Source organism: Sander lucioperca, chromosome 9 (assembly GCF_008315115.2).
Source record: "Sander lucioperca isolate FBNREF2018 chromosome 9, SLUC_FBN_1.2, whole genome shotgun sequence".
NCBI lineage: Eukaryota > Metazoa > Chordata > Actinopteri > Perciformes > Percidae > Sander > Sander lucioperca.
In genome coordinates, this window is record NC_050181.1 from 6029111 (window position 1) to 6053419 (window position 24309).

Here is a 24309-nt window from a genome sequence, read left to right on the forward strand (position 1 = left end):
CTTTTTTAACCTGAGCAGATGGTCAGAGTTGGGTTGTGACTGTATCGTTTAGCATGCCGTTTACCTGTTGGATGTAGCAAAGGCATGTTTTCACACCAGAGCCGAGTCTGGCTTAGCACTTTTGCAGTCATGAGTCTCGAGTCACTCTGTAATTCTGTCACGCTGTAACAGCCCTGCTCTTTGTTCGTGGCGGTTCTCACGCCCCGTGCCGAGAGGTCACACTACTGAGACTTACATATGTGCCCAAAATCAGCTTAGCCATCTTTCAGTGTGTGTGTGTGTGTGTGTATGTATGTGTAAGAGAGAGAGAGAGAGAGAGAGAGAGAGAGAGAGAGAGAGAGACACAGCGGTAGAACATTAAAATGCAGAGTTGTGTTTCTTTATTGTTGTCAAAATCTGAGAATCCAGAGGCTATAATCATCTTTTTCTAACTGTGATGCTTTGAATAATGGTCTACATGCTAAATTATTTTGCAAATGTACAATCTACAATCCTACCTCGATTGGGTGTGCGTAAGAGAGAGGGAGAGAGAGAGAGAGAGAGAGAGAGAAAGAGAGAGAGAGAGAGAGTGAGAGTGTCAGTCAGCTGTGTGCAGGTCTGACCTGTATGGATAAATAATGATGCAGACGATGCTGAGACCAGAGGGGGAGAAATATTGTTGCTGTCAGCCTTTCATTTCCCTTTTTCTTCCCCTCTTTCATTTCTGTTCCTGCCCTCTTGTTTTTGTAACTTTTATTTTGTGAATCTGCTCTACTCCTTTCTCTGTTCTATCTCTGTATCTCTTTGTGTGTTAAATATAGTGGGCAGTGTGGCTTTGACGTTGTAGGGTAGTATAAAGAGATGACCAGAGGGAAGAATGACTCATTACTTGGGTAACGATGCCGATGTTTTGACCTTGAGTGCCCCTCTTGAATTGAACTGCCTCAGTAAATGTTCAGGTAAATGGTGCTTGTCTCGGTGATGTATGAAATAAACTACTGCCGGCCAGAAAAGACATCTCAGCTCAGAACATCAGTCTTAGATGTAGTGTGCTGCCACTTCTCCATGTCAAGGCAATATTTCATATTTTCATATCCGTTAACATTTGATGAGCATGTAAAATATAAAATGCAATGACTCAGATCAAGAAATGACTAAGGTGGTGTCAAAGCCATGTCATGACACTAATAGTGATGATAACATTGATGAGACTCTCTGGTGCAATGAATAGAGTGACAACAACAAATTTCCACAATTGGAAGCTGACAGGCTTTCTCCAAAACAAGAGCCAGATTCTGATGAAACTGCCATTGGCAAAGTCCTTAAAGCTACTTGATTTAAATTGGCTTCTATCAGCAACCAGGGAATTGCAACATTGACATATCCTGGGAAAGGCCTTGCAAAATCTTAATGAACAAAATAATGCATATTTTCCAAGTGAAAACAAGTCAGCAAGATACAGTACTTGGTAAGGCGATTCAACACAAACATCCAGTTGGAGGTCACATATCACAGAGAAAAAACACTGTACAAACATTAATGCTGCTCTTATTGCCTTGTATAGCATGATATGTCTCGCAGTACTGTTCGCTCTGCATTAATTCTGTATTTCCAAAACAAGCTAAAAGCCGGAAATCTTAACTTTAGCCATAGTTGTTGCAGTCATTTGTTTTAATCAAATGTCCTATCAAACCCCAGGAAAGTGAAAATCTCAACCCCTATCTACTTTATCACTGTAACTTTCAATAGTTTTAGCAAAATCCCTCTAAATTAAAAAGTTAAAACTAACATAAAAATGTCAATCAGATATCTGCAGAGCTCCCTGTGACTCGTGAATGTTCTTTAAAGTGCCCATATTATGAAAAAAACACTTTTTCTGGGATTTGGGGTGTTATGTTGTGTCTCTGGTGCTTCCACACACATACAAACTTTGAAAAAAATCCATCCATGCTGTTTAGAGTGAGATACAGTTTCTGAATGTGTCCTGTCTTCAGTCTCTGGGTGAGCTGTTCAAAATCGGCACGGCTTGTGATGTCACAAGCCGAAACGAGCAGGCTAACCGCAACCATTAGCTCGTAGCGTTAGCATGCTAACGCTAATGCTAACGCTAGCATGCTAACGCTAGCATGCTACCTCGTTCTCAGTAGCAAAGCACTGCTACAACACACACAAGTTCACCATAATCTACAAAAGAACTACTTCCATGTGCGCCCTCATTTAGAAGTCTCCCAGCTAATCCTGCCTTGTAACTGACCAAAGTTGTAGAAACAGCCTTTCTTTTACTGTCTATGGAGCTAGCTAGCTGACATGATCTACATCTGAGCTACTGGGCATGTGCAGTGCAATCAAAGATAGTACAGAAGAAGAAGAAGAAAAGAGGTCTCACTCTGTAGCTAAAACAGAGACCAGGTGAAAAGAGGATCTGCAGCAGTGAGAGAGAGCAGTGCAGTACAACAAAAATACGGTGTTTTTTGAAAATTAAACCATGTAAACCTATTCTGGTACAACCTTAAAATACAATTATGAACCTGAAAATGAGTATAATATGGCTGCTTTAAGTATGAGCAGAATCTCAGGTATATTCTTTGACTTTTCTTCTGTGCTGGAGAACCTTTTCTTTTCCTTTGGAAGACAGCGGACCTGTCTCCAGAGAAAAGGAATGTTATCTAATGGTACCAGATCAAAAGCTTCATCATTACCAGAATCCTCCGCTGTCAGAGTGTGAATTGGAAAGGTTCTTCTTCAGATCGGCTGCACACCGTTTTTGAAGTTCCCTGGCAACTCATTTCTGAACATGTAATGTCGAGAAAAAAATGTAATTTTTTTTGGAAAGGTCAAATGAGAAATATGCAAGGATTCAAAGATTTTCCAGTGGAGAAGAAATATGCCCCTTGCTTGGTGAAAACATGTCAAACATCAAACTTTGGAGTGATACAGCTCCTTGTAATATTAATAGAGTTCTGCACTGAGTCCATGTTATGCCTCTCTAACTTTAAGATTGGAAAAGAGGCCATAATTATACAGCAGCGTTAAAAACTCATCAGTTTCTACACATAGTTCAAAAGATTTCTAAATGGAATTCAGTACAGTGTCCCAACTTTACTGTGTTGACTGTATTTAGTGGACCTGTGTTTGGTGGCAGTAAACAAATTATGGCCTCCCTGGTTAGAAAAGGCCTTTATTTGCTTGGCATGCATTATAGTCCCTGGTGCAAAGGCAAAAAAATGACTGAGACACAATGCCACTAATAAATATCTCAGGAGCCAGGCAAGTGCGGACAACAAACTTGACTGGATAAACAGCATAGAAATCGCATTGCGCCTCTTCCCAGGCCAGATAAATACATACAGAAGCTATATCGGAATGATTTAATACCAAGCCCTGCTCCTCCGACAACTTAATCCTCTCCTTTCCTTCGCGCTATTCAAATCATCCACAATGACCAAAATAAGGTCTGTTGTGCAACTGCTATTCCCCCACATTACTTTTTCACTCTCTCTGATTCTCTTTTTGAATGCTGGTGGGTATCTGTAATGTTCATGCTGCAATTTTTATAAATGTTCCCTCATGTTGTTGAAGACAGTAAGTAGTCAGTTCTTGTTTACCATTATATACTGTAGGATGTTAATGAAAATGATGCAGGGTGTGGAAGTTTGCGTTTACTTTTAGTAGAACCGGTTTGGCTTCCATCTTAGGGGCAGGGCTGTTATTTGTCACTACATGTAGTACATGTGCTGTAGGATACAAAAGCACAAACTTGCACGCACACAAAACCAGTCAGAGACATGCATCCTCACACACACACACACACACACACACACACACACACAGGTTTGTGGCACTATCTTTGTGGGGACCCGTCATTGACATAATGCATTCCCTTGCCCGTTACCTTAACCTTAACCATCACAACTAAATGCCTAACCTTAACCCTTACCCTCACCCTAACCATAACCTAATTATATCCCAAATCCTACAACCAAGTCTTAACCCTCAAACAGCCCTTTAAACTTGTGGGGTCCAGCATTTTGGCCCCACAAAGCTATCGGGACCCCACGAGTATACTGGACTCACAAATATAGTTAAACAAGCCCACACACACACACACACACACACACACACACACACACACACACACACACACACACACGCACACGCGCACACACACACGCACACACACACACACCGAACTACAGGTGTACACCCCATACTGTATTTTTGAGCTCCATTGTGTCGGTCTGTGTCACAGATTTAATTTCTCCCACCATCTGCTGGCTGGAGGCCCAGCGTCGTAGATCATATCCAGCCTGACAGATACAAACTGCATCTGTCTATGCATGCTTCTCCCAAGGACTCACACAATATGGCAGGATAAAATAACCCTCTTGGCCACCCAATCTGCATTCTCACATCCTTACTTCCAAGGACTTGGGCATTGTAAGGGGGACAGATAGTTTTTTAGGTTTCGTCAGGGCTGTATCACCTATATTGTAGTCTCCATTTACCACACCAAAACGCACAGGTAAATAAAAAGACTACAAACATAAACTTGGAAAATCAGACTATTAATTAATATTAATATTAGTTTTAAAAGAAAACCTGGCAGCCACATTGATTGAGTGTCCTTGAGCAGGTCACTACATTTCTAAGAATCCCTGCCAGCTTTTTATATCTGACCTTCTGTTGTAGTCTTTCTGTGTGTGATCAATAAATTATCATAAAAAATAAACAGGGACGCAGATTTAAAAAAAACACACTGTCTGGTAAGTTAAATCATTTAGGATGATTTAACCTGCAAGTTTATGATCGATAGATATCTTCATCAAACCAACCACAGTTAATTGATATGCCCCGTTAGATTAGTTTGACACTGGACTACATTTTTCACGTTATATGTAGATGTGTGGATGAAGTTATTCTTGCTTTAAGGCAATATTTTATCATCTGTACTCATCAATCATCCATGCTTTTGGCAAGCTGAATCTTTAAAGACAGCAATGTCTGGTATGTCTGCGTCGTCAGTGCTGATCATATCTATGGCCTAAGGGGAGGAAGGGAGGGAGGGAGAGAGAGAGAGAGAGAGAGAGAGAGAGACCAAGGGAGAGAGACCGAGAGACCGGTTTTGAAAGTCAGTTGATCATTACAGCTTTGGCTACTTCCTACCACTTTCTAAATTGTTGAAAGCATGTAATTTGGTATTAAATCCTCACAACACATCTGCAGCCTGTCCTAATGACTCAAAAGGGGATTTACATTTCTCTAATTTATCCCATAACTTCAACCACTTTGGTGAAAACTCAACATCCTGAAAGGTGTTAAGGAAAGGCTAATGCCGGGAATTATTTATCCTATTTTGAGTGGGCCAGTGGTTTTCAGAGAGTTTAACACATCAGAGCTTTTCACTTTCTCCCAAAGAACACAATTTGCTCAAACTCTTAAGTACAAAAAGCAAGAAACGAAAATAGATGCAATTTAGTATCATCTGATGCATTGATAATTTTTATTATAACTCCAGTCTTTGTGGGAAAGCATCAAAACCATTCCTCTTGCTGAACATAAACTAAGTGTGCAGGTAAATGTATCTTTGTTGTCTCTTGTGTATTGTCACCTACACAGGGTAGACAGTATAGTAACACCTGTACAGTAATAGTCCCGCAATAAATACTGCTATTGTGCGAAGATCACAGTGGGGAAAAAAGTATTAGTACTGCATTGTTGTTCCTGTTGATGTGTCCACGCTCCATACTACATAGCAGCTACAGTAAAACATTGTTGCTGTAGCCTGTCGCTGTTTTAAACTTGACATCCTGGCTACTGTTGATTGTCAGGACATATTGAACTCCTTATCTGGACATTGTCTCTGGACTTAAAAAAATATTGGAGATGTGACAAGACATGCACATCCCCTTGAAATCTGTACATTGTCCGGAAAAGACAGGGCTATCCGTAAATTGACATCTGCTATTAAATATCTGCCACAAACAGCTGCAACAGACTTTTATTATTCAATTACAGATTTTACTGAAGACTTGTTTGTGAGAGCATGACCGATGTGATTATCAATAGTGTTTCACCATGCGTGTATACTGAGTGACACTTCCTCAATTAGTAAGTATGAAGCAAAGAACCAGGTCATCTTTTTCATCCTTTTTTTTGCCTTTTTGCTCTCTGTGTTTGTATGCACTTGCTCATGATTATCTGAGCCCAGATGTTTTTATTGGAGTGTTTCACTCTAAACCAGACAAGAGCCCAGCAGGGAGAGATAGTCAGGCATCTAAATGTGAAGATCCAATATTATTTTTCCAGAAATGTAAGTGGCCTCAGTGAACATTAACACAGATGGTGATGGAAACTGTCACTCACAAATGCGCTCCTGAATCAAATTGATATTTGAAGGGTCAAATGGAAGTCAAACGCTTACTTACACCTGAGCCCTGCAGACAGTTACGGTGTTATTTTTGTATCGAATCAATTTGCTCATTTCTTCATCTTTTTTTCTTACTTTAGTTAAACGTGTTTTATGCTTCAGCCATGGTTCAACCTGTCCCCCCACCGTACTGCATTTTTCTAATTCAGCAGTTGTTAATAGGAGGTCTATTACTTTTTATATCCTCTCCATGGCACAGGAAACCCATCACAATGCAAATCAGAAGTGGGCTGAAATGTATAGAATTTGCTTAACAGTTGATAAGAGCAGAAGTTATATAACAATAATAACATTTCTAATTTGCCCACCCTTTACACCACCTCGAAAAAAGTACTAAGGTAACACATCACTGATACAACTTCAACAAAAATGTGATATATATTTATTGCCAGACTGTTTGATTATATTTAATTTGCTGCATCATATTTTGCACGTTTCTATTTCTGTATAGGAATAATAAATAAAAACAACACACAGTGCACATAAGAAAAACCTCACCTGACATTGCTTTATTTGTTAATAATGAAGCCCTGGGCCTGTACCCCAGCAGGTAAAGAGCAAGGTCCACCTTAAAGCTCTGCAGGCCAATGAGTCAGTGGCACCCCAGGCCCTCACTGGCTATGGATGGATGGGCCCACTGCACGTCAGGGGGGTTCTAATACCTACACTCAATGAGCTGGCTAATGGGAGTCCTTTCACCCTGACCCCTTTTCCTCACACATTTACACACCAAGCCCTCTTGGCTTACCCACTGGGCCATAGAAGGCAGGGGAGAACGGCTTGACTCACTATCAGCCTTATAGCTTGGCCTTAAACTTGACATTTTTCTTATGTTTAAGAGGCATAATCCCATTTTCTCAACGCTGCTAAGCTGTGTTTTTCAAAGTTGTAGTTGATCGGCCTGCTTACAGCTGTCAAAGGCACTGTTGATTTTGCATGCCTTACATCAGCTTCAATATATTTAACCTGTTTTGCAAGGGGAGGTTGACTGAGCAAGCATGCTCGGATTCAGGTCTGCCCTGCTTAACACTCACAGTGTCAGGGCATGTTCACCAAGTAGTTCTTTTCTTTCTTTCTTATTTGTAAGATAAGAACAATAGCCAATGATTAACTGTGACTGTTGGATAAAGCAGGTGTTTGTTTTTTTCTGATGAAATTCTGGTGAGGTCAGAACCAAGATTGTACCAACTACAGAAAACAAAATAATAAAATGGTCACTGGACTATTAGCCTTAGATATAGGTAGTAGAATCAGATTTGGTTTTACTGTAAACGTGATAATATGTGGATCTGATCACTCCTAAAAACATTCATAGCTGCAAGCTAATTCACTACAACCACAGAATAATACCAACCATCAAGCAATTTATGGTCAAAGGTCATCAATTTCTCTTGCCTCTTTGCTACAGTTGAACAGCACTGATGACGTGATTACATACTTTCGAGGTGAACAGTTAATAGGTCATGTCACAGAGTGATATTTTTAACACCCATCACTCCTGCAAACCACTACAAAGTTGAGGCTGTCGACATTGACTCTCAGACTGAGAGTATAAGTAAAGGCTGTCACAGGAGCCCAGTCGTGAGGATTTAATTAACAGAACCTGCCACATTCCACTACATCCACTGCCTTTCTCAGAACTCATAAAAGCCATCCCTATCTGCTGTAATTACACTAAACATGTCACAATAAAGCTCTGCCGATGATTAATTTGAGTTGGGGAGAAGATCAATTAATTCATTTATTTGCAAACCGCCGCTCTGCTTCCTTTTGTAGACCGATTTCATTAACCGTCACGCTTCCTGATTTTTGGTCCTGTCCTTGTTCTTTTTTCCCAAGACACCTAGAGGAATAGCCTGCCTTATTAGCCACATTGTATTACCACATAAATTTACCATGAGCCCTTAGGTTCTTCCATCTTAGAGGCTGTTACATTCATATGAGTAGTAAACCACAAACCGTGTACTCCCTAATACTAAAATCTCAATGGTCTTCAATCAAACTCCTGTTGGTAGGACCACAAGGCAAGACGTTGAGCTGTAATCTCAAAATGAAAGCCTACAGCTGTGCTACTCATATAGGGTAGTTAATGGAGGATGTGATTCAGTGCAGCAGTGCTTGTACTACAAGGTGACTCGGTCAGCATAACCATGTGAATTCAGAAGACCACCCTTGGGTTCCAGTAATGGTCGGAGGCCACGGTTATGTACTAACTGGTGCGCCGCAGCATAAATAACAGGCGCAGGGCATCTGGCAGGGTCGTAGATCATACTGACGACAGTGGAAGTATGATATCAGATAGGAGAAAAAGGGAGACGCAGAGATGAATAGGAAAGTGGAAAGAGGGAGATGATAAAAAGAGGGAGGGAAGGAAGGAGTTGGGGGGGAATTAGATGACTGTTATTGATTATCTGCCTGTAGGCAAGGAAGTAAGGCCAAATGTTCTGCTCTGCCAGACAAAAAAGTGTATTATTTCAAAGGTCATGGCATGCATTACATTTTTTTTTACTCCAAGTATACTTCGATAAACAGCAGAATAACAGCGCGACCACTAGTATGTAGCACTGAGTGTACTAACAATGGCATTAACAGTGTTTTTGTTATGACTGTGTTTTTGTCACGGTCCGTTGCATGCAGGTGTGTCAGTGTGTGCAGTTCATCTATCCTGAGCACTGTTTGTTTGATGCACTACCACCATAGCAACTGTCATAACACCTGGTCTAAGAGATAGTGTGCCAGAGACAACAGGCTTAAACATATTAAGACTTATTTCAATGCACATTTCATGCACATTGTACATTTGCCTCCATTACCATGGAGATTTCCACCATATTCATGTCATTACAACAGTATTGCATCAATGGCCTCCTTGCTGGGTCTTTGATGTAGGGGTGTGCCGTGCTATTCCTGCTGAGGAGACCTCTGCAGTGGGAGCTCTGCCAGCTAGTATTTCTCTGAGGAGCAGGAGGGTCCTGCTCACATGCCCTTTATGGCAGAAAATGTGAGAAAACTCCTTGCCCCTGATGTTTTGCAAGTCAAAAGCGCCAAGGCAGTTACATGAATACCAGTCAGGGCTGTCAGCCTTTTCTGTGGGGTGTTTCTGTCGTTGCGTGAATGTCACAGGATTTCAGAAGGAACACCAGCAAGTAGTACTTTACCTATCAGAGACATACAAGGTAAAAGTTGACTGAATCACAGAAAATGTTAATAAGCAATAGCTGCAACCATGTATTGTTACTGAAAAACCTGGTTAGCCCTAGATTTTTATCCATTACCACTGTTCAACAACAACAGAGTGTAATACCACCATCACCTTTGTGTTCATTATAAATCCATCCATCCATTAGCTATACTCTATTATCCTTGAGTGTCGCAGGAGGCTGGCAACTTACAGCATGTAGGTGTGTTAACCCAACTTGCATGTCTTTAAGGGGAAAAACCAGTGGAGCCCCGACAGGCATGGAGAGAACATGCAAACTCCACACAGAAAGCAAGCCAGCAGGTTCAAACCTGTAAATAGTGAACCACTGTGCTGCTCCTCATAAATCCTCTGCAGTGAAACATTTTCCAAGTGAACTTGCTGAATGTTTTACACACCATCAGTGATCTAACTATTCATAGAGCTATTTCAATTGCACTGATCTTTGCTTTGGCTATCTGTTTGCACCTCCTGCTGCCGCCGACACGTCTCACATTTCTGTGTCTCAGGCAGATGCAAATGTCTGTCTCGACGATGTTCTTGGCTAGAAAGAGCCGCAGGCCATGCGCTTTGTTTCTGCAGACGACTCATCTGCTTTTACTGCCAGATTGCCTCAAGACCAGTTGAGACGTAGAAAACACTTCTTGCACTATATTTAGTTTCCATCACAGGTTGGGCTAGCGGAAAGGTGAACGTTTAAAAGGCTTTAAACCTTGTGTTGTCTTCCCTTCGACCTTGAAAAAAAACACATTTTTTCGCCTTTTTTCACAGTTTGTTTTTGCTTTTTCCAACATTTTTAAATTTTTCTTCTACACATTTTCAGCGCTTATTTCTACGTCCCATATTTTCTGATATAAAACAAAAATTTAAAATGGGTCAATGTGACCCGAAGTCAACACAAGGGTTAAATGGGACATATTATGCTTTTCCGTGTTTTCTGTCATATCTACAATGTTATAATGTTGGATTTTCATATCATATAATGAGGGAAACATATTGTAGACAAATCCCTGTGAGCTAAAACGTTCAGATTTCCAACTATTCTGAACGCCAGTTTCAACAGTTTTTTTCTACTCTCAGCTAAGTCTTACGCAACTCTAAGCCGGCCGCATGACTACATGCAATGGCAGTAAAATATGTCATGTTGGTAGTCAATGTTGTTAAATTCCCCATATTTCCAGGTCGCATTACTGCTGAAACAGGTCAGATTGGGTAGTGTTTTGTTCAGAAGCCTTTATCTGTGATTTTTGACGGTAGAAAGTGCTGCTTCGTTCCACTACAATCTAACGTTAGCATACTGCTAACTATTAAGCAGCTACATGTTAAGGCGACATAGCTGTAATCTTGGCCAATGCTGGTCATTTCTCTCCAAATTCCGGTCACTTTAAAATTTGGTTTAGAAGCCTTTGTTGGTAATTGACTGTACAAAGTCCTGAAACCCAAGGGGGTAAGCTTCTCTTCACAACGCGTACCTCCTATGGCACAAGCACTCACCCCCCGTTAGCATCCCATTGACTGCCATTCATTTTGACGTCACTTTGACAGCGAATAACTTTACATCTGAAGCGTTTAAAGACTTTATTTGTCCATTGTTTATTTCTAGAGAAACACGACAATGTATAAAAGGCTCCATTACCTTGTACCTCACGTTATGGCTCCATAGCAGACGTTTTTGTAAAAATAAGCTAACGATTGTGTCATAACCACGGGACTTACTGGCATAGTAGAGGAATTACCGTATAGTACAGGAGAAGCTCGCAGGCAGTTTCGACTTACGTTAGCTGTTTAAGTTTAATTACTAATGTTAACTAGCATTTTAGTTAGCAGTACTTAGCATGTGTCCATGTTATCTCCTTACATATACCTACGCTCTCCGTCTCTGCAATATTCGGAATGATTGAGATTTCTTATGGCACAGCTACCAGAAGACTTACAACTTTCAGACAGGTTGCTCTCGTCACATTTACGTCGTCTCTCTCAGTTGGAGGCTGCGCAGTAACGCTCGGCGCTCACCGGAAAAGTGCTTCTAATAGCCTTCACTGGTCTCCGTCCAGAGCAACGGGATTTGTTGGTCCATTTTATATACTGTCTATGAGTGAAACACGGAGTGGAGGCTCCAGAGTTTCCAGGAAGCATGCTGGCCAATCAGAGCAGACAGGACTTTTTCGGGAGGAGGGCTTAAAGAGACATGCGCTCCTACAGAGCATCTCATACAGAGGGTGAATACAGGTGCAGTCATGGGCAGTATGAGAAATTTTTTTTTTAAGTTTTTAACATTAAAGCATGTACATGTTCTAGTACCAACACAAAATGCAAGTATAATCCTGTATGAAATGCTATATAATAGTTGCCCTTTAAACATAGGAAATACTTAGACTGTAATCTTTGTTTTCTCACAAATGTAACACAATAGATTTCTCTTTCAAACATTTAGCCATCAGTTAATTTATTTATACTGTTTATTGATCCCCAGTGGGGAAATACACACTACACACAGGCCTGAAATACACACACATGCTCAGGACCTATTTATGCACAAATGGAGAGATGTCAGAGTGAGTGGGCTGCCAGTGCTGGACCAGCACCCTGAGCTTGGGGGGGTACAGTGCCTTGCTCAAGAGCACCTGGCAGTGCCCAGGAGTTTAACTGGCATCTCTCCAGCTACCAATCCACACTCTGTACTTTGGTCCGTACTGGGACTTGAACCAGCGACCCTCCGGTTCCCAACCCAAGTCCCTACGGACTGAGCTACTGCCACCCCTAAGAGCTTAATGCTACACATCCACACACACAGGCAAATTAAATATCCAAACGGCCTACATATTCTCTAGCAGTGCATAAACCCAGTGTGGTTTTTTTAACCTATAAAGACAGTCCACTGATGTATGTTTAAAAGGGTAGATTTTAGAGCAGTAATATTTCATGAGGCAAGTGGCTGTGTTGCTGTCACAGTGGTCGTTTGGTTCGCACTATCAAAGGAGACATCACCTTTAATTGTTGTCATCCATCACTTGGCAACAGGCACATGTGGAGATCATAAGGCCTTTTCTTTCTTGCTCGAAATGAGATCAGCTCAGATGCATAAGAGAAGGAACTTAAGAAAGGCTCACTCTATCACCTTAATTTTTGATGCCACACATTGATGCTGAATTAGATTAACTATTGATACAGAATGAAGCAATATGGTTTGGGCAGCTTGCAAGCATGCACACAACCCCTGTTCACGTTGTAGCAATGTTTTTGCATGAATATTCCTCGACATGTGTTTCATGACTGCATGTTTCCTGTAAAGGGACCTTTCTCTGGTGCAACTCTCATTTAAAACATTCATAGCAGCACATGCCATTCACCACTTTTTGCACTTGAGAGTATGAAGGAAGGAGATACTAGGACATACTGAAATTGAAATGAGACAGGCATGTTTTTATGTAGAACTGTTGTATCTTGTGCCACTGTGTCAGGGCTCCCCTGTTATGAAGGAACTGGGTTGTCTGGAGTGTTTTCCCCTATTGAGATGAGTGTGTTTGAGTTGAGGGGAAAACGCTGGCTGATGTTAGTGTGGGATTGAGCTCCAGCAGCCTCTCAGTGGGACAGGAGGACAGGGACGGGTCTCTTTCAGCAGGGCTCTGATTAGACCCATCGCCCTAGCTGCCACGCTCCACTCACACTGGTAATTGGAGCTGGCAGGAGGTTGGCATGCACCCCTCCCCTGCCCCCTCCTCTTCTCCTCCCCTCCCCCCTCCTTTTTACTTTTTCCCCTCTCTCTCCCCTCATCTAAATCTTACCTCACCTGCTTGTGGCTATTAAAGCAGATGCACTCTTCCTTGACAAAATAGTTTATGATTACTGTATCATGTTTTCTTAATTTCACTAATTACCATATTTGTAATTTTCTCTGTACAAACGATGTTGCCAATGTTTTCCCATGCCTTGTTTGTATAGTTGAGGCCCCCACTGCTGTCCTAATTGAGTAGTACAACCACAAAACCCCATAAAGCCTTCCCCTCCTGCCCTCTTTTCTAACAAACTGCTATAACCACTACAAACAGGTTTATCTGCTAAGTTGCTCATATTGCACTATTACACTGTGCGTGATAAACGGCTGTTGAGAGAACAATGGTCCTTATTTTTCACATCATGGTAGAACCAGTTCATGCTTACCTAGCATAGGTCTGACACCTTTCTGCCTCTGGCTTTACTCATTGCTAAACCAGGGCATTTCTTCTACTTTGTTGTAACAACTGTATCACAGAAGCACTTCACAAATACGTCTCATTAAATCCTTGTGCTTTAAGACAGATTGGACTTCTCAGAGTGAGACATCTACTACGCTATTTTAGATTAGCAGCAGTACGGTTTGTGTGCAACATGCATAATTTCTGACTGTTAAATCTGCATACGTGCAGAATAAATTACCAGTTTGGTAGTTATGTCATGCATGACATTGGTATTTGTTTTGTTTTTTTATTGCAACATTATTTATCTACTAATGCCTGTGTGACATTATCACAGGTTTTTAGCCTGACTCGTATTTTCCTGCCTGGACTAGACAGAGAAGTGGAGCTTTTTTTGATGAATTATACTCCAGCACAAGAGGGCCTTTTTATTAAAAACACACTCTATCTTGACAAACATCAACCTACATTGCCTGCACTATTTCATTGGATTCTCTTCAAATTTCCCCATTTCTTTTATTTTCCCTTCAAATTAAAGAGGACTGAACAAAGGCATGTCTTTGTCTTCCTGAGATGACAAGTTGGCAGACAAGGCCAGCCACAGGAGTTGGAGTAGACGGAAAGACAGACGGGGCTCAAATCTTACCTATCATCTTGACAAGATCTTGATGAGTATGTTTGTAGAGAGAACTTTCAATTAACATTGAAAGTTGTTCAATTAACATAACATTACAGACATGTATTATCTTTGCTTTAACCTGGTTCAAACAGGCCATGGAAGGTTTTGTTTTCCTTTGTGTTAACAGTTTAAATTGGCCAGGGATTGTGTTTTTGTTTCATTTCTATACCAATGAAATCTGTTTGGTTTGCGTGAGAAATAGAACTGCTTTTCTGTATTCTTTCTGGTTACACTACCCTAAGAGTAACCAACCTATGTCATGCTCCCGTAACAGTACACAATATGGAAATAACATTGAAGCTAGTCTGCCTCCTACATATGTGTAACATTTACTGTACAAGCAGCCTGGCCAGTCTCATTCAACAATTTCCCATGTTAAAATGAACACACCAAATGAAGCCATGGTGCACTCCACTTAAAATGTCCAGTTGTAATAACAGTTCACTTGCAATGCAAACATTAAACATTTAAACGTAGGGGATAGATTCATATATGTATAAGCGTTACAGCAGCAGCCTTTTAAAGGATTCTCTGTTTGTGCTTCCTGATATGACAGAGCCGCTGACTCGTGTAATAAGTCCTTTGTGTCCTTCTCCCTGTTTTACCAGTGGTTTGCATTTTTCACAGCCCAGAAACCTTTGCCAATAATCGTAATCATAAATATTCTATAGACAGCAATACAAGAGGGTTTGGTAGAAAATATCCCATGCTAATATTCCAGTTTCTTTGGTGGAAGGCATAGTTCCACAAAGCACAATAGCATAAATATCTATTCACCTCAATATGGTATGACAGACTTCTCAATACTCCTCAGTATAATTCCTGGGGTAACTGCTTGGTGTGATTGATAAGATCAGTGTCATGCCTCATTGCATCGATTGGTGTCCATCATATAGATACTTTATAATAGACCTAGCAGGAAGCTACACCATTTTTTGCTGGGACACGGAGTGATTTGGGGGGCCCAACCATGTGTTACATGTACAACATGAACACATCAACATTGGGACACAGCAGAGGACTGGTAGATAGACTTCAATGTACTGACTTCCCCCCCCCCCATTTTCACGCTTGATTGACGATCAGCTACCATCTCGGGGCTACAGCACTGAAATCTATAGAGATTTGTAATCGGTTGGGACACAACTTATCTTAATCAATGGATTATTTAGATGAGCATACACCTCTATATTCACAAGGTTTTTGTCTTCGTTCTTCATCAATTTCATCATGTGTGCAAAGACAAGGTCATTAAACATTTAAATTTTCTATAAAGATTACTCCTGAGCAATAAAACTAACAAATTTACTAAAATTAATTGATTAAATATGTGTATACAAAATACATTTATGAAAGGCATTTTTGGGGGCGGGGGGATTCAAAAATTGGGTCCATGTCAGCAGGCACAAAGGGTCCTCCTCTCAGGTGATCTGTAGCCATTATGAACATGTTCTTAGTAAACTGTACGTAGGTGAGACTGGAGTTCAGCTCTCTCTAGGTTTGGTATAAATAATGGTTACCTCACATTGCACCTTAAAAGGAGAATAGCAGAGGTATTGAGTGTATTATTTTTTGCCACCAAATCTTTTGACATTTTTGTTTCTTCTAAATAAACTGTAATTTAGAAAATGACAGCAGCTTTAACATTATGTTGGGTGTGTATCTACAAGTTTCCTCTCTCTCTCGCTCTCTCTCTCTACCTTTCCCTTCTCTTTTTCTTTGAAGGTTAGACAGAGCAAACCATAGAGGAACACAGGACGCTACTGTTACCATTATTCATACAATGACAAATTGTCCAGTATTTTTTCATTGTGCTGTAGTTGTCTGTATTGTAGAGGTATCCTGATTTCAGTTTGGATGTCTGAAAACAAATCCTATATCGTTAGACAGGAAGTAAGCCCCACCACAAAGATAAGAGGCCATGCAGAGATCTGTCAACTAAATCTGAATATGAGACGATCCGGGCTACAGGCCAAACACAAGGGTGAAAGCAGCTCTGCTGGGGATCAGAACAAAGTACAACACCCATGCACCTATTCGTGCTCCAGCCATATACGTTTACATATGGATTTTTGACTGAGACAAGCCAAGTGAAGAGGAGAAATCCAATTATATGCATCCCTTAGGCTTGATCTTAAGTTAGACAGACTTCTTGCTGATGTAATATTAGAGACAATCAAATCAAAACATCGGTCCACGTTATAAATGTCTGCTTAAGAAAGTAGAAAAAGTGCACCAATAATACTTTGAGTAAATAAAGTACAGAACAAATGAGTCAGTAGTAGATTTTTAAAGGTGCATTTATTGGGTCCTGGAGAATCACTTCTTGCCACTAAATGCTTATAGTTTGGGTATTTCTACATACAGGAGATTACTGTGTATTGTTCTTCTCATAGCTGATGACTGATGTGAGACAACCTTGTCTCACTTGTTACTCAACTCACAATGGACACTGTTACAGAAGATATTTGTTTTGTGTCTGATGAGTCCAGAATGAACAACAACTTTCATGTCTTAGAAGTTTGCAGAGAATGCTGGCTCTCTCTCAATCACAGTCTTACATGGTTGACCAGTCCAGGGTGTTAATTTGAGAATAAATGTTGAGGGCAAAGACAACTTGTTTTTGTTCTCCTCACCTATCATGACACAGATTCTCCTGAATACATTTATTCATTAGTTCATTTTTAGTAGACCATTCCGTTTTACTTTAGTGACATTGTAATCCTGTGATGGACATGTATTTCCTCATCTTTCTTAAAAAGGCAAATCTCTGTCTTGTATTAATTTTGTTCATCCCTGTAGACCAACTATCATTTGCTTAACCTGCAGTTAGGTATCTTTTCATGGTGAACCAAAGACAGGAGTTACAATCATTAGCACTGTTCTCAGGATTTCCTTTTAGCACTCTGGCCTCAGGGACAAATCTACATATGAGGAAAACGATAAAAGAGATTACAAGTTTTAAGAGCAAGCTGATAATAAGACCTCTCAAGGGCCATCATGTTTCCTCCTTATTAACGCTGTCCAGAGGTTAAATTAGAGTTTATTATGAGGGCAGGTGGGAGTTGGGTCTGATTTAGGATTTACAGCACAATTAGGCCATGCCAATGATAGTTTTTGTGCAGCTTTATTTTTTTTTATTAAAGAGACCAAATGTGAATTGCAGAAACCATTACAAAACACGTAAATCATTTGGGTCATTTATTTTAAAGATAATAATTATGTTACTGTTTTGCCACCAACAAACATTGTCAAAACTCTACCTGGTTTAATCTGAATAAGAGAGAGAGAACTCAGAGGTTAACAATTGCCTAAGTGTTCCTAGTTTGTCTGCCTTTATAAGGTAGCTGTTTACTCTCATGACTAGACTGTAGGTTTTCCATAATAGAAACACATACTGTAAGTGTTAAATGTCAGATACTGTATGCTGGGATGCACCTCTTCCTGATGACATTTGGAATCCGATACGCCAAAGCTGAGTCTGAAATAGCCCAGGACTATTTATTGTTCATATTTTGCTAATCTTATGATATGATGTCAGTATATATTTTAGAACAACCTTATACGTTAGAATACCAAATTGTACTTTAAGGATTATACTTTATCTGTTGTCATGGATATGCTGTTGCATTTATAATGATGAGTTGGATTATTCAAATAGGTTTGTTTAGCTTGCTAAGCCTAAGGCAGCTCATTTATGCATGGGTGCCCAGAGACAGATTGCAATCCTTCCTCAGTCTAAACCTGGGACTCCCCGTGCTGGGTAATAAGGCTGCTATGATAATCAATCAGATTTGTTTTCAACCAAATTTAAAATCCAAATCATACCAGATCTTCAGTTCCCTGTAGTATATTCTGCTCTTGCACTAACTTTTGTGTGTGTGTGCTTTCTGAATACTGTTCGGCCTGTAGCACCTGAAATGTATTTCCTCTCTTTCATCCTTTTCTCTGTCCTTGCCAACTCAACAGCTTTAAAGCACTCAACGCCTCTCACAGCAATTGAGGGCCTATTTTGTCATAATCTTTTTGTAAATATGTTTTTACTCTTCTTGTTTGTTTGTTTGTTTGCCTTATCCCTATGTTTTTGTTTTTTTGTGGCTCTGGATATACTAAAAATCTGTCCTTCTAAATTTTCAGAGAACCAGATCCCCCATGGCTTTCCCACCATCGATATGGGTCCTCAGCTGAAGGTGGTTGAAAAGACCAGAACTGCCACCATGCTGTGTGCCGCCAGCGGAAACCCGGACCCCGAAATATCCTGGTTCAAGGACATGCTTCCTGTGGACATCAGCAGCAGCAACGGGCGCATTAAACAGCTTCGTTCAGGTAAAATTTGATTTGATCTGATTTTATTTCTTCAAGGTGTAACTTTACATGACATACTGATAATGTAAATATAGCTAAGGAAAGTTGTAGAGTACAATATGCCATCAAACACCGACAAACATGAGACATGTTAGACATGAGGATGATGTGAAAATACAAAATGTCTTTGTAGTCATGTATGACTTCATGTATTCTCTTTCATCACAAAGGACATGAAAGTTTGATTCAAAGTTGTCACATTGATTAGTTAGCGGAGTTCTTACAGAATTTTATTCCTCACAGCTGCAGCCACTTATAAAGTTACACAGAAGTTGGAATGAAGTTGTTCCTGAATTTCTGCAATATTTGACAGTGATGTATGAGCTTGTAACCATCCAAAGTACAGAAAGAGAATTTTTCTCATCACATTAAATACTCTTTAATCCCCTCTTAAACATGCAGTTGGGTGACAATGAGGCCAGCCGATGATGCACTAGCTCGGATTCAACCTTGCAAAATTATGAGGTGCTCTTTGTTCACAGTAGCAGTCCACTTGATAAATAAACAGTGATTGTCTGACCTGGATCAGATGGAAAAGGTGCAAGGTGGAAAGATTAGTGGCTTTTGACCAGATTCAGTCTCGTGACTCCTTACTTAATCTACCTCACTTAGAGTGTCAGGTCAGGCTGCAGGTCTGAGGCCCCAAAGATTAACGATGAGAGCTACTCCAGAAAAAGCCTGGCACTAGAGCTGCCCAGCGGAAGGCGAATACAGGTCACTGGAGCATGTTCACTTGGACTGTCCATTTAAATGAGGCCCTAACACAATCACGACCCCAATTAGATACAGATTTCTCACAAATTAGATAATAACACAACTACTTAATTGTTTGATCATGTTTTTTTTTATAACAAGGTTAAAACTGTGCCTAAAACCGTGAGTCTTTTTTTTTATTTTTATTTTTTTACTTCTAGCAACAAACTTTTAATTAGTTTTCTTTCTTACAAATAGTGAGAGTGCCTGGAAATATGCTGATATGTAATGCCCTCAGACTAACAATTCTTTTTATCCACCACCATTTTCTTGACATCTGCTGCCGTATCAGGATTTACATTACAGCATATGACCTGAAATGAGACCAATTTTGCGATGGCAGAAAAAAAGTGCATTCATTTGCTGCCACAGTTTAACAGAAAAGGCAGACCCAGTTCCTCTTATTGCATCGCTCGATTTTTAGTGAGCACACAGACACATTTAGTCTATCTTTTCACACCATCCAAATCATTCACTCTGTAGAGATACTAACTTCTTTTCAATTTAATACCTCTGACCTGAATATGTTTTTCTGTGCATCATTCTGTTTATTGTGTACGAATTTTTATTAATTTCTCTTGCCCATTTTACTAACTGCTTTCAGCACAAATGCAGTCTGTACAAAGAATAAGGTCATTTTAAATGAGAAAGCTTAATTGTAAAATCTGCTTAAACTGCATACTATTTTAATGCTACTATGAAGCAAGCAAAAGTGTGGCTGTAGCTGTTGTCTGCAACTACAAAAGTAGCGGCATGATATTTCAAAATGTTCTCCTGAGAGAACGGATCCTTCTTAAATGCTGTGTTTTTTCTTGGTCATTTACAGACAACATTTACAGTCCAAAATGTATACTTGTTTCTTAGTATTGATTAAGTACACTTTGTCACATTGCATTTACTGTCATTGGCTTCTACTCTGTATCCGTTTTTTTCTTCCTTTTTATCTGTGGCCTGTCAAAAGCCATGTTTTTCTCTCCCACTGATATAAGTGGATTACTAACTAATCTCTCAACCCTGTTTGCATCGAAATTACTCCCACCTAGGTGGTACACCAATTAGAGGTAAGGATGATAAGTGTGATGGAAAATATCACTTCCACACCATTCCCTCACGTCCACATCAGACCCCTGCATTCCCCCCAAACGCCACATCACCAGGTTCATCCACGCTGTTAGTGCCAACCCACCCTCTTCAACTTCCCCCTTCGTCTCTTCACACCATGTCCTGTCTGCTGTCTGCTCCATAACAAACAAATGATTACCAACCCTGTCATGTCAGGAGAATGGGAAATGCAAATGCAAAAGCAAATCCAAGGTGTTATTCTGTAAATTATTTTTTTCAAGGCTTCTTCTTTAACGAACCATGTTTAAATGAACCATGTTTGTGAACACACAACACACACACACACACACATTCACAGAGAAACATTTTTCGGCTTTAGCCTCTGCTCTGGCTTTTCAGCAAAACGGGCAGAGGAGTTGCATTTTAAACTAAAGGCCACTGTGGCCACAAGAGGATCTACCTGCCTCCTCTATGCAGCCTCAATGTAAACTGAAATAGCTGCTTTTGCATATAGCCTATGCAGCATGGCCCAGCATGGGAACAGGATGCCTGATCGAGATTGTTAAGGTGGAAACTTCAACCCATTTTTATGGTAATCATGCTTTTCCCCTGAGTGAAACCATGATTTCCGTTCAACAACAGTGAGGTAAGTAGTGGACGTCTGGGGCACGCTGAATACATTTGGAGCTACCAGCTGTCTGTCTCACTGTCTGTGCGTCCATGGCTCCTAATACAGCCCATATTCAATTCAATGTTGAACTCTTTAGGAGTTAAGGCAGCATTGAAGGGGTTTAGTGTTGCACCTCTGACAACTGTCAAAGCAGTAACCTTCTACATTCCTGTAGTACTCAAACTGTTTTCTCCCGTGGGAGAATGGGCAGATTGACAGATTGGTGACACCAGCATTAATATGCAAGTGCATGTCAGTGCTGAATCAGGCAGCGATGAGCTCAGCGTGCAGAGCAAACACCTTGGAGAGATATGTTGTCACTAGATCTGAGGTGGTATTATCACATGTTACTGCCCCGCCCTGTTTCACGTCTCTCTCTTTTGGTCTTGTCCTGATTCGAGTCCCCTTTGGTTGGTGGTGAACCTGTTTGTTGCATTCATCTCATACTGCATGATGTGAAAAAAAATGTATCCTGAAATCATCCTATGCTGAGTATTTTTGGCATTTTCAAACTGCATGGTGGCTGGCTGCCTTTCATGCTAGTACCATGCTGTTTTGGAGATGTGGTAAATGTCATCACTCGCTTGTGGCATACATATGTATTGCTCAAAGAAGTAGTTTTGTTTTTAAATATGTATTATTTTTTTTTAATTGTTGGATGCAGGTACATTTAGCTATTTTAGGTCTCTTTTTCAATTTGTCAAATTACAACTCGCCATTTGCAATTCATTAGGAGCGATTATATGATGGTAATGGACATGGAGTGTCAAAATGACCACACAAAGACAGGTCTCCTGGGCTTTCATGCTTTGTTAGAAACAACATGTTAGCCTTCTGTCTGATGACTACAGCTTTTTGGGATTGTGAAAACTAATCGAAGCCATCTGGCAGAGGAGTGTTTCCCTTGAGGGCTTCAGGGAGGCATGGTGAAATAGTCGGTAATGGAAGAACACAATTATGACTTCACTGCTAAATGCGTACTCAACAAAGATTGAAGAAAAGGTACCTGCACTGGCAGTTGCTTTGCATCAAAATCTTAGGCCATCAAGAAAATAGTGGCTTCGACAAACAGTTGAGTCATCAGTTTACATTTTACTCACTCATTTTGGTTAAATATGGTTGCAAATTTTATTTTATTTTAACAATTAGGATATCTAAAAACATTATTTACTCTCAGCTCAAAACCTCAGAATACTTATTTAGAGTAGCATTCCTCTTGAGGCCCATAACTGTAAATAATATCCTTTGGTAAAACACAGATTGCACAGTTGTCGATATTAAGCAGCAGGTTGATTAGTTCTTTATATATTACTATTAGATATTATTCATTCTCCTGCTTTTGTTGTGTTTATTCGGCAGTGTAGCTTTGCCTCGTTCTAATATCTGGCTGAGATAAATAACCCTCCATGACACAAACACTTTGGATTGTCAATTATTTCCATAAGCAGAAGGCCTAATCAGACTTTGATGTTTGTGACATGTTATTTAGATGATTAATTGACCCTCAGTCATGGTCTTTTTTTCTCCGTAACACGACTAGGCAAATATTCTGTTAGCAGTTTCATTTGCCTTAAGCATTTTCATGACAAAACTGTGTCCATGTCAGAGGGACACTTAATTATGCATGAACTGTGTCAGACTGGTTGACTACAGGCTCTCTAGCGAGTCACTGTACAGATATCTGCCGTGGTTTCATGCCAAATTACATCTCATATTCCACAACTGTCAAGACAGCTACATTTTTAATCCTCTACACAGGAGCTCTGCAAATTGAGAACAGCGAGGAGTCCGACCAAGGGAAATATGAATGCGTTGCCATGAACAGTGCTGGGACCCGTTACTCCGCTCCTGCCAATCTCTACGTACGAGGTAAAGTCAAATGTCTTTCTCAATTCTTGAATGAATCTGTCATTTCTGTTGTATCAAACATTTGCAAACCACAAACAACAATGCAACCCTTTTAAAACAGTTTGTCTGTTTCATTCTAAATGTTGTTCACTCAACAGTGACCATGCATCGTAATTCTGCCTTAAGAGACACTGTACCTCCAATGGTACAGCCACACAGCTGATTTCAGTTATTTTAGATGATGAACTCTTCTCAGGAGTGTGTGTGGGAGTGTGCAGGCTGTGTTTGATTGACACCTTTCTTACTAGTTACACCTTTATAATTCTTATCAGTGCATGGAGTCATTCTCGGCATAGCTCTGTCCACCTTCAATCTAAGCAGAGTTCTACTTAGCCAGGAAGTGAAAACACCTGTGGAAAACACAGGGCCTTTGATTGTTGAGTGTAATTTCCACATTTGATGACCACATTTGATGACCACAAACCACTATTTCTCTCTTTTTCACTACTTCAACCAATTCTCTAATAGGGCTGCACTATTAATCACAATTGTATCGAAATCGCAATATGGACTAGTGCAATATCCAAATCGCAATATTTGTTAATGGCAAAATATGTGTCAAACCATTCTGAATTAAGTATTGTGGTGCTGCAGAGATGTCCCGCTCTACAAATCGTATCCTACAGACTAAAGAAAAAAATCTTTGTCTTTCTTTCAATGTTAGTAATTTTCAATGAAAATGAGAATAATGTTATAAAAACGATCATTCCCTCCTATATCGTGAATCATATCGCAATCGCAATATCAGTCAAAATAATCGCAATTACATATTTTCCTCATATCGTGCAGCCCTATTCTCTAATCATTATCCTTGCCTTGCCATTCCTCCCATACCAATGAGTTGAACTAACCTCAACCTCCTGTTTGGCTGGGAATTCGACCAGATGTGGCCTCTGTAAAAACAGCTGCATTGAAATCGTTTCCTCCTCTGGCATTGAAAGCCATGCCAGGCCTCCTTGCTTTTTTATTTTGACTATATCGAAAGGCTCTATTATTCGTCCCGCACAACCCAGAGCTCCTAATGGCATGGAGGGGTCTGGAGTTTCAGGGTTTGTTTTTGTTGTGGTGTCTCCGTGAGCAGACTAATGCAGG

At 40.3% G+C, this 24309-nt stretch overlaps 1 protein-coding gene across 28 annotated transcripts in view; it reads left to right on the plus strand.

Annotated features, from left to right (window-relative positions):
* Positions 1–24309, plus strand: part of LOC116045884 (receptor-type tyrosine-protein phosphatase F) — a 181351-nt gene that overhangs the window by 78639 nt on the left and 78403 nt on the right. For 16 of the 28 annotated variants that reach the window (XM_036005658.1, XM_036005666.1, XM_036005660.1 and 13 more), the window contains exons 5-7: positions 18597–18785; positions 20621–20638; positions 23068–23178. In XM_036005658.1, coding sequence (XP_035861551.1) covers positions 18597–18785; positions 20621–20638; positions 23068–23178 — 318 coding nt within the window. The remainder of the gene's footprint in view (positions 1–18596; positions 18786–20620; positions 20639–23067; positions 23179–24309) is intronic. The other 12 variants (XM_036005663.1, XM_036005684.1, XM_036005665.1 and 9 more) reach the window with 1 other exon arrangement.